The sequence below is a fragment of the Pollicipes pollicipes genome, unplaced genomic scaffold (genome assembly GCF_011947565.3).
Source record: "Pollicipes pollicipes isolate AB1234 unplaced genomic scaffold, Ppol_2.1 Scaffold_6138;HRSCAF=7277_pilon_pilon_pilon, whole genome shotgun sequence".
NCBI lineage: Eukaryota > Metazoa > Arthropoda > Thecostraca > Pollicipedomorpha > Pollicipedidae > Pollicipes > Pollicipes pollicipes.
Genome location: NW_023596818.1, coordinates 27,157,543 through 27,168,376, shown reverse-complemented (window position 1 = coordinate 27,168,376; position 10,834 = coordinate 27,157,543). Strand labels below are relative to the sequence as shown.

At 49.4% G+C, this 10,834-nt stretch overlaps 1 protein-coding gene across 2 annotated transcripts; it reads left to right on the top strand.

Annotated features, from left to right (window-relative positions):
• The first annotated feature begins 1,460 nt into the window (after positions 1-1,460).
• Positions 1,461-9,541, top strand: LOC119105975 (charged multivesicular body protein 1a). Of its 2 annotated transcripts, none has more exons than XM_037229565.1 (8): positions 1,461-1,627; positions 4,008-4,035; positions 4,382-4,488; positions 4,695-4,832; positions 6,360-6,488; positions 6,788-6,862; positions 7,633-7,739; positions 8,652-9,540. In XM_037229565.1, the coding sequence occupies exons 2-8, from the start codon at positions 4,017-4,019 to the stop codon at positions 8,671-8,673; spliced, it is 597 nt and encodes a 198-aa protein (XP_037085460.1). In that variant the 5' UTR covers positions 1,461-1,627; positions 4,008-4,016; the 3' UTR covers positions 8,674-9,540. The 2 variants fall into 2 exon arrangements, with proteins under 2 accessions (XP_037085460.1, XP_037085461.1); XM_037229566.1 differs by having other exon boundaries at positions 1,485-1,506; positions 8,652-9,541.
• Positions 9,542-10,834: the final 1,293 nt, after the last annotated feature.

The following is a 10,834-nucleotide window of genomic DNA, read 5'->3' as shown; positions in this document are numbered from 1 at the left end:
TTACCTTTATGCTGCATGTCAAACCTCAGAAACACTGGGTTTAAAGACCATAGGCACCCTTTGGGTTTAAAGATCACATATGTGTATACAATTCCATATATGCAATTCTCAGCCATTTTATGGTGCAGTTTTCAACTTAACTTAAAATGTTCAATAACAAGCTATGCTGTAATATGCTGAATGAACAGCAATTCGGTCTTTTAAACAAGCATTGTGGATAAAAGACACCACATATCAGTTTACTTGATGTGCTAACCCAAAAATAAAGAAAAATGGAAATGCATCAAATGCATGTTTGGATATGAAAAAGCTACTAAATGCACTACTTCATTCTGAAATGATTACTTTCCTATTTACACAGCCCAAACATACTTTCTTTTCCATGCAATATGTTTGAATCTTAACTTACTTAATCATCTTAGTAATTGATAGGTGTTAATTTAACTGGGTATACATGATACCAATTTATGAGAATGGTTCTTTTCTAAAAATGACTGAACTCTTTGAAAGACAGAATTAAGGTGTGCACAATTTCAGAATGTACTTAACAATGCCCTTTATACTGCACTTGTGTCCAAAAGTGATTGACAATCAAACATTTGTCCAAACTCTGGTGTTGTTTACAGCATAGTGCTTCAATCACAGGGTAGAGTAAAGAAAAATGTTGAACCAAGAATTAGGAAGTTGAGTGTCACACTCATCTTACATCCAAGGATATTATGGAAGAATGCATTGTATTTAAGACATTACAAGGTTGCATATTTCAAACTGACAATCAACATCCAGAAAAAGCCTGCTACTATTAGCTACAAAGGAATACACAAATTAGCCCTAAAGGGAGATGCACTGTGTAAACCATAAAATGCCACTCATAAGAAATTACACATGGCAGCAAAAACAATGAAAACCTACTATTCCCAGCCATAAAACAACCCACCCAAGTATAGTAACCATCATAAGCAATACAGCGAAGCGTACAATTGTGACGCATACGAAACACATGGCACAGCAGCTCCCATCAGGAAGACGACAGCTACAAATGGCTCCAGAAAATTGACTCATTAGCATACAATGATTTGAACGAACATAAGCATCGCCACACCAACCTGAAAATCCGCCGATTCAACCTTGCAGAACTCGGGGCCAAGTCGCGACGTACACGCTGCGAAGCGACGTCCTTTGGGACCTCGCTACACAAATTCCAAACTAATTTGTGTTCTGAGATGACGCCATTGGTATTGATACGCCATTACAATGCACATTTCTGCCGTATGAACTGAGTAAATAACGTAAAATAACATGTTTCAAGATAATTTCAATCCAAATCAAGTGTTCTTTACCAAATTATAAAGTATTCACATGCTTGGCGATGGCAAACACTGTGTGGACGTCATAATGTTAACAGCTGACAAAGTTTGTTAACCATGGCGTACCATCCGTTTTCAGTACTATAAAAGACCGCGCCGTGACAGGCGGAGAGGTTGCCGCAGCCAAGCCTTTGGGATAGTGGGTTGGGCATCATAAGCCTGGGGCGGGGCGTTGCCAATTTATTGCGGCCTTCTTGCCTGTCAACAGCTTCTTGCCGCTGTTGTATCCCGGAACTGACTGATAAATCTGACAAAGACAGGTATAAAGACTTCGCGGATGCTCATAAGTGCTCCGTGATTGTTTTGATGACAATTTGTGAGATTCTCGTCGGAGGTCTGGTTCAGACTAAAAATCGAAAGTTGCTAGCTGACAATTGCTGAATGCATACCACATTTCCAACTTTATGATTATATTGCATGTACATATATAATCCTAATTTCGAGAACACCAGGTCAGGATCATGACAAGGCTTCTAGGATGTGTGCTACCATGATGAGACTGTCCATTCCTCTAAACAGTTTAAGGCCAAAACATGTTGAGCTATGGTGCTGTTGTTGTTCAGTGCGTCTTGTGGGAGCAAAATGGTGAAATTCCAGACTGCTTAGAATAGGTGTTGCACTGAATATGCCTGTATTAACATTGGCATTGCGGGAACAACTCCAGAATATACCTTGCATACCTATGCTGGAAATTTGGTGTTGACTCATGGTTACAAACTGCTGTCATCTAGGAAGTGGCTTTTTCTAGGAATTAGGATAGCACAATTAAAATTTTAATCAATAATGCCTCAAAATTTGGTAAATAAGAAATTAATATGAAGGTTCAGAGCAAACTAGCATTCACTGTGTTTGGCACACATATAAAAAGCTGAATTCCTTAATGCCACTGAGATGTCCAGTCTGGTAAACTGACTTCTTGCAGGCTAGTTACAGTTGCAACCAAATGCATGTTATATAATGCACAGCATGCTCAAATTCAATGAAATCTTGTAAATGCACAAAATACTTGCCTCCATCTGATAATAAAATGCACACTCAGCATTACAATTTTGTGACAAAAGGTTGTGTTCCACATTTGTCTGAGGTTTTGAACTGAAATGGCCGTCTAGAAGATCGTTTAGTGCGGCTTTCAGCTCTGCCCTTCATAAGACCTAAACCCCTCTGATTTCTGAGCAGCATACCTGTGAAGATGTGCGGAATATTTCAAGGTTACCCAGGTATCTGTGATGACATGCCATTGAAATCTGGCCATTCTATTGGCCATGTGCTGATAAAAGCCCAGACAAATGTATTTGTTAAGTTGCTTTCATCTGACATTTTTTTAGCATAATTTCCTGATGTAAAAGCTGTTAATTGGATCTTAACCGATGTTGCATAGGATGTGATTTAATCAAACAGTGACCTTTCAAGGAGCATATGGACTCAACAGAGAAATTATGTTGTCTAGAGCAATGTTGGGTACCCATTGTGTCTGTTTAAAACACACACAATGGGTGCCCCAGGTGCTACTTAAATTTTTGTTGTGATTGCACTATGTGCCAGAGAAATAGGGGATCCAGGGGATCATAGGGAGTGCCAGGGGATCACATCAACCACCCCTTCCCCCATCAAGACAAGTGCAAGCTTGTTTCATGTTTCTCATAGCCCAGGTGCTGAAGACAGGTGCTGTGTTCTGAGGCCATTCAAAGCCATCAATCACATTATAAGCTGTGTGAAATTAACATATCAGTTACATCAAGTCAGCGGCAGACCATTGAGAAGAGAACGAAGTGACCGTGGCTGATGACTTTGACTGGATCCATTGATCACAATCCCCAACTTAGGAGGTTATAGTCGTGCGTCAAAGTGTCATGATGTCACAAAACCATGTACACTTAAGTGGCTGTATACTCGCAATTATCATACTGTTATTTTCCATGAATTAAACACAAAGTATGAATCTTGTTTTTGACATGCAACCCAGTACTTCAGGGAGAGAGAATTTCCAATCATTGTGGTTCATGAACAAAAACTTTTATGCCCTTGGTATGAGGAGTTGATTACTCTGCTTCAAGATGTTCCCATAGTCCAACATCCCCAGAGGAAACTGGTTATGAATGTACAACATTAATCTTGTAGGAAAGATCGCAAAGCAGCCAGAAAATGGCTTAAAATGTGTCTTACCACAGCCTCATTCAGTACTTTGAGCATACAACTGAAGTCCCCTATCCAATGCACACCTATAGGTCACCGGAGGTTCTGAGATGCAACCACTTGCCCACCTCAACATGGTCCCATGTCTGGCACTTGGTAATCTGAGTTATGCTGGGACAGTTTGTGGCCATCAAAGCTTGCTGTAGACTTTTCAGGATGACTGTGGGTGTTCAGCCTACAGTGATCCGAGCTCCTCCCTATGCCCCTCTGCTGTACTAACCTTTGACTGCGATTTTCCTTTTCTCAACATACTATGGTAGCACTTATGTAATTTGTCCCCAAATAGTATTTGTGTCGGAGAATGTATTTACTAGGACAGCATCAGGATCGCAGTTGCCAAGTAAACAGACCAAATGGAGCTGAATCATACACACTGACATTTGATAGTTGTGTTTGAAGTTTAGGACAAATGGCCACTCTAAATAGTTGTGTTTGTTTTTGTTTCAGGATTCAAATATGAATGACAAGATGTTTGGTAAGTGTGACAATACTCATGTAGCAGCATGACGCGATTTGGAAAATGTGCTGCACCCATTTTGTGGATAGCCACGCATGCGACATACTCTCAGAAAATGTCATGGTGCATGGGCTGCTAAAAGTATGGCTCTGATCTGGTGTTAGAGATGCAGAATGTGTGGAGTTGTGGCAGTCCCAGCCAGAATGCATTGTAAGAATCTTAGCCCATCCAGGGGAGTGCATAAGTTCCAATGTGTTTGCCATTAGGGCCATGTAGCCACAGAGAAGCCATGTTGTGGGGCTGCCCTTTGGGTGGAAAAGGCACCCTAGCTCGCCGTCTCACGCACTGGCTCTGGCATTCACAGAGACGATGTTCCAGCTGCGCTTCTGCGCCAAGCAGATGGAGCGCATGTCGAAGCGCGCCGAGAAAGACCAAAAGAAGGAGCAGGCCAAGGTGAAGCGGGCCCTGCAGGTGAGAACCGTGGACAGAGGGGCCTGCTGCAGCTAGCTGTCAGAGTTCTCCATATGGTGGTGGACTGACAGGGTCATGTTGCAGCTACGGTGGCCACAGTTGTGAGACGCCCCTGAGCGAGATATTTTCCAGTACTTGTATGCAGTACATATTCGTGCACTTGCGCATAACTGTGAGCATGAAACTGCCTGGAATTCGTTCGGCAGAAAGGCTCCGTGGAGAGCGCCCGGATCTACGCGGAGAACGCGATTCGGAAGAAGAACGAGAGTCTCAACTACCTGCGCATGGCGGGCAAGGTGGACGCGGTGGCTTCCCGCACGCAGAGCGCCATGGCGATGCAGGGGGTGAGCAGGATGCCGAGGTGTGCCGGCCGCCACAGCAGGGTCACGGCAGCTCAGACAGCTGGGTGGGGCAGGGCCATGGCCTGGTCTGTGTTCCCGATCCATCTTGCTGCATACTATTGTTATATTCCTGTTGCATAAGCGATATGATTTACTTTGTTTATAGTATCGCTAAATTTTCCGTTCAGTACATCTCCATAGCAAGTTGGTTTTATAGGAGGGGTAATTTCTACCGCACCAGTGGGAATGTATGAAGGTTTGTCCGTGATTTCATGCTTTTTACCTTGCATTATAAGTTATGGTTTATCTTCTTTTGGGGGCATGTAAGGGTGTTTTTTGTATTTTGAGAGATACTGATGTCCTTTTGTCACTGCTGGCAGTCATGTTCATAATTGATTTTAGTCATTTTTTTGTTTAAAAGCATTTTTATTAAGAGTCCCACAAGTGGCGTTCGCAAGATGCAGCTAATGCCATTCAGCAAGATCCGTTCAATATGTATGTGAAGTTGCCTTGTCATCTAGTCACGGGCGTTCCGCCACACTGCAGGTGCAGGCTTCAGCTCTTGCTATACTGACAGCTGGCTGTCGTGATCGCCACTGTGCACGTGTAATCGTCACATTTGCCACCTACCGTAGCAAATAGTCCGTCGATCACCCTGTTCGAAGCGCACAACATCTCATTAATTTTCCTGTAAGCCAGCAACATCTCACTGGTCCTCACCGGAGTTGATAACCTGCCACCGATCATTGTCTTTGCGACAACGACCCGTTGGCCCTCACCCAAGCCGGCAGCGTCCCATTGGCCCTCACCCAAGCTGGCAGCGTCCCATTGGTCGCCACCCAAGCCGGCGGCGTCCCATGGGCCTTCACCCATGCCAGCAACGTCCCATTGGCCCTCACCCAAACCAGCAACGTCTCATTGGCCCTCACCCAAGCCGGCAACGTCCCATTGGCCGTCAAACCAGCCGGCAACGTCCCATTGGCCCTCTTCCAAGCCGGCAGCGTCCCATTGATTGACCCTCACCCAAGCCGGCAGCGTCCGATTGGCCCTCACCCAAGCCGGCAGCATCCCATTCGTCCTTCCTAAGCTGACAATGTCCCATATGTTTCTCTCATACGTCTCATTGGCTCTCACTTCAGTTGACAACTCGATGCCCGACGCCTGATGCCCGATGCCCCATACCCGATGTCCAATGCCCAATGCCCAATGCCCAATGCCCGATGCCCGATGCCTGATGTCTGATGCCCGGTACCCGATGCCCGATGCCCGACCACCGATAACCCGGGTATCGATGCTCACCGAATCCAGCCATCGGCCATTGACCTTCTCCTGAGCTATAACACTCCGTTGCTGCTCTTGACCTATGCTGACAATGCCTCATGGGCCCCAGTAAAGCCTCAACAGCTGACCATCCGCATCGGTCTTTGCCCAAACTGACAGCCCGTCATCCTCATCAGCCGCCATGCTAATCAACATCCCCCATCCCCACCAAAACTGACGACGTCTCATGCGCGCTCTCGTGCGCCCCAGGTGACCAAGAACATGGAAGGCGTGGTGAAGAACCTGGACAAAGCTCTCAACTCGATGGACATTGAGAAGGTGTCGTCGGTGATGGACAAGTTCGAGAAGCAGTTCGAGGACTTGGACGTTCGAAGCAGCGTAAGGAGAATTGCGCTGCGCCGGCGAAGTCGCCGTCGCCCTGTGCAGCTCCAATATGGTCAGGCTATTCCCGGACGGGCCACAACTGGATGTAATAATCGCATCTCCTGGCTGACGAGATTGACTAACATTTTCCCGCGCGCTTGCGTGGCGTATGCCATACAACGTTGTCCTCCGAGCGCTACGTCGTCTAATAACGTCATGCTCGTTTCCGTGGTGCAACGAGTCTAACGCTCCAGCTATATATGTGACTGCTGCGTTGGGCGCGATGCCTGACGCGGCGTGTTCTCCCTGTGCAGGTCTTGGAGGACGCCATGGGCTCGACCACGGCCACCTTCACACCCCAGGGCCAGGTCGATTCGCTGATTCAGCAGGTGAGGGAACTACATAGTCGGCGGCAACGGCCACCGAGCGGGGACCGAGAGCAGTCTGCGGATGGTACTCCAGCGAAGCGGCGAGCAATTGGCGCTGTGTTTTATTGCTGCTCTGCTTTCTGGCGAGTTTTTTTTTTGTCTCCAGTCGCTGCGTTGGTGCAAATGGCTCTCCGTCATTGTTTTTTTTTTTTGTATGGATGCACATGACCCCAGTCATACGCATGTTCAAAGATCGTCATTTTTAAATTGTTTCAAAGGGCAGTGTGTGCCGTGGGCAGAGCAGACACGAAAAACCGAATAGTCATGCTGCAGAAGGGCAGTGTGTACCGGGGACAGACCAAACACGAAGAACCGAATAGCCGTGCTGCAGAAGGGCAGTGTGTACCGGGGACAGACCAAACACGAAGAACCGAATAGCCGTGCTGCAGAAGGGCAGTGTGTACCGGGGACAGACCAAACACGAATAACCGAATAGCCGTGCTGCAGAAGGGGCAGTGTGTACCGGGGACAGACTAAACACGAAAAACCGAATAACCGTGCTTCTGCAGCACAAGTCAAACATATTGTGCAATGCAAGCTCATGCAATGTTGTTGATTTGCCAACGCTTAGGAAAATACGGAACGGTGCTGGTATTTACGTCAGATACGGCACCCGGAATCTCGAAGCTGTTACGCTCCGGTCACAGGACCACGATGCAGAGTCCGAGAGCGGGTGCCAACGGCCACCGGGTGTGTCAGTGGCCGGGCCGCCTGGCGGTGCCCTGTTGCAGGTAGCGGACGAGGCCGGCCTGGAGGTGTCCGGACAGCTGGGTGGCGTCTCCATCCCGACCTCTATCGGAGAGCGCAGCGCCGCACAGGAGGACGATCTCTCCAAAAGGTGCGCCTGCGATTTGCCGGCCGCTCGCACGTGATGGTGGTCGGGCTCGTGATCCGCCATACCGGTAGTGCGCGGTAACTTGGGTGCCTGCTCGGGTATTTTAGACCGGTTTTTCATCAGAGGGGGTACTTATGGGTACGAGTAAGAAGCTGTAACTAGACGTAATAGGCGTAATCTTGAAATTGTGTGTTCTTATTTGTGTTCCGAAGTCGCATAAGTGGTCAGTTTGGGGCTGTATTTGGGAAGCTAAACAAAGGAAATGCTCTCCGCCAATGCTTGTTGAATAGTGCTTCTGAGTAGAGACGAGAGTAGGCTGGTGCCTTCTGAGTAGAGACGCAGGTGGGCTGGGCATTTAGGTCACGTGACAATGCGAAGCGTTTTGTGTACTAGCGGCGCATATTTCTCATGCTGAACTGAGGCTTGGTGGATGGAACTCGAGCATGCGCATCAGTGTGCGTGTGTGTGTGAAAAATTGTTGTGGCAATGTATGCCTTTACAAAAGATGTTTATCAAAATTGCCGGGAAATTTTGTTTCCACCTGAAACAGTGCGGAAGGGAGGGACGGTGGTTCAGTCTGCTGCAAGACCGTCATCACTGTCAGGCAGTGCACGCGCGCATGTAATTGCTGAGGTACAGGCGTCGCCGCCCCCTGTGGGAGCAAGGGCCAGCGGAATGTCCTTGTGGAGGGAGCTGAGCTCGTACGCCTCATTCTGGAGCCTAAATTAGTACGGATGGGCCCTGCTACATGCCCCCCTCCCCCCCCCCCTCCAAACACATACGACATCCGGCTTGGACGCCCACGAACCGGGGACTTAGCCGCGCTCACTGACATGACACCTGTGTCTGAGGCTGAGCCGTACTCTTGTCAGATATATGTAGGGGCGCTCGATGACCGTGCTCTCCTGTCGTCAGGCTGGCGGCGCTGCGTGAGTGAGGCGACGCCCTCCGGACGGCCGAGTCCTGCTCGGCCGGAGGCTGCTCCTGACCCGGCCCCGTTCGGACCGGGGTCGCCTGAGCTGCACCTGCCGGCCAGGAGCTCCTGATTCGACCACTATCGCTGCGCGCTGATGATGTACGACCCTGTTCGCGCTCGCGGCCGATGGCGGCTGCTCGGGCGGAAGGGAGACCGCCTGATCCAGCCGCCGCTCCGGTGGAGACCGTCTGATCCGGACGGTGCTCGGAGGCGGGCGCGTGATGCGAAGGTCCCTGCTTCGACGAGGAGCGCGTGAAACGCGTTCTCCTTGGTCCTGATGCAGAAAGGACCTCCCGGAGGAGCGCACATGCCGCCTTCGTGTTCTTTGGACTAACCTGGGCGTTGTGGCAGGTCGAATGAGACGCTCCGCGCAGGTCACGTGACCATTAATTTAGTGTGAACGGAGTCTGCGCGAGTTGTTAGTTTGCTGCGTACGTCACATGTGCGGGTGATGCCTGCATGCTGGGAACTTCTCCCAGCTTGCACTTGCTTTTTTGCACGCTAAGCTCCGCAGTCAGGTTATGGTGTAGGCTCGTGCTTGCCGTGTCTGGGGATCTGTCAGCAATCAGCTCTGAGCCCGTCCCAGGTCCAGCATCCCCCCCCGTCCCCCTGGACCGGACCTTTGGAAGCGCTGAACTCTGGCCAATGAGGGCAGCCAGCTCGAAGTGACGTAGGTCGTTATCGGACATCAAGCCATTGTTAGCACTTATTCTATAATACATACTTCTATTGTAAATGTATTTCCGCATCCAAGGAAAGTGACGCTGGTTTGCAGTCTAGCAGCCGCTCGTCGCGGACTGGAGGGGACGACATCTGACTTTGGGGTGAGTGGTCGGCTCGATTGCGAGGGATTCCATCCCCTCGCATCCAACCACTGCGATCAAACCCTGAAACGGATCGTTGCCGCCTGTCCGTTTGTCGAAAATCCTGGTCAACGCTTTCGTGGACCGCAGAAGAGCAAGGCCAATGTTCCGGGCACCATTCGAGCCCTGTGAGGCTACGTTTTAGTCCCTCGCAGGATGCTTAAATGGAGTGTTTCACATTTGTGGGGGTGGGGGGGGGGGGGTTGAACTGAAATAGCCATCGAGATCCTTCGGTGTAGCTCACAATCCTGTCCATAAGACTTACACCCCCTCGCTACTTTCTTAGCTACACGACCGCGAGAATGCGGAGTCTTTTTCGGGGAGACTATTTCAAGGTCGCCCAGGCATCAGTGACTAATAACGTCATTCAAATCCTGTCATTTCATTGGCCACGCGCCGATCAAGGCCAATAAAACACCATGTCGATTCGTTCATATCCGGCGTTTGTGAGCGCGATTTCCAGATATAGAAGCCGTCCTTGAGCTATCAATAAACGTTGTGCAAGGTACGATAACGTTATCAAACAATGACGCCTTAAGGAGCATACTAAGTAAACAAAAAAATTGTGATATCTAGAGCAGCCTCCCACTTAGAAGTATTCAAAAAATTGTAAGTGAATGTATTTCATTATACCTGATGCTCGCTTCAATATCTTCAAACGTGGAAGATTCCCTGTAAGCGTGAACGACGTGTATGTCTGCTCCATGAGCGTAAATGAATGCTGAATTATGAGTGAGCGCCAATGTCTGATGCAGCCACAAACTGGACTGGGCTCCATGCGGTGGACGCTCAACAGTCTTACACCCGACCAATGATCAGTATCAGATCAGTATCCAATGATCGTACATTCATAGAGCTTGCCTGAAGCCCTGCGCACTCTGAACTCACATGTGCTAAATGCTGTGTGAATGAGCTGGTCCACAGGAAGCACCTCCGCTGTGCCAGAATGCGCAGGCACCACCGTCAGCGTGGCTGGCATTTAACCGTGTCAGCCAGAGGGTGGGCGAACGGAGGGCACCAAACGCCGAACCGAACTTAAAGGCCGGCTTCAGCGGGTGAAGCCGCGGGCGGTACCTACAAGGAAGAAGCCATCTGCTGAGCCGGCGCCCGGCGCGCGATCGGCCCGGCTCGCGGCCATCGCCCGCTTTCAGGTCTTCTGCGCGGAGCTGCACGGCGCGGCCGAGAGCCAGTCGTACTCCCACGCCTCGTGAGAGTCGTCTCATGCCGCTCCTCCTGGACGTGGGGTTCGTGTTCAGCCA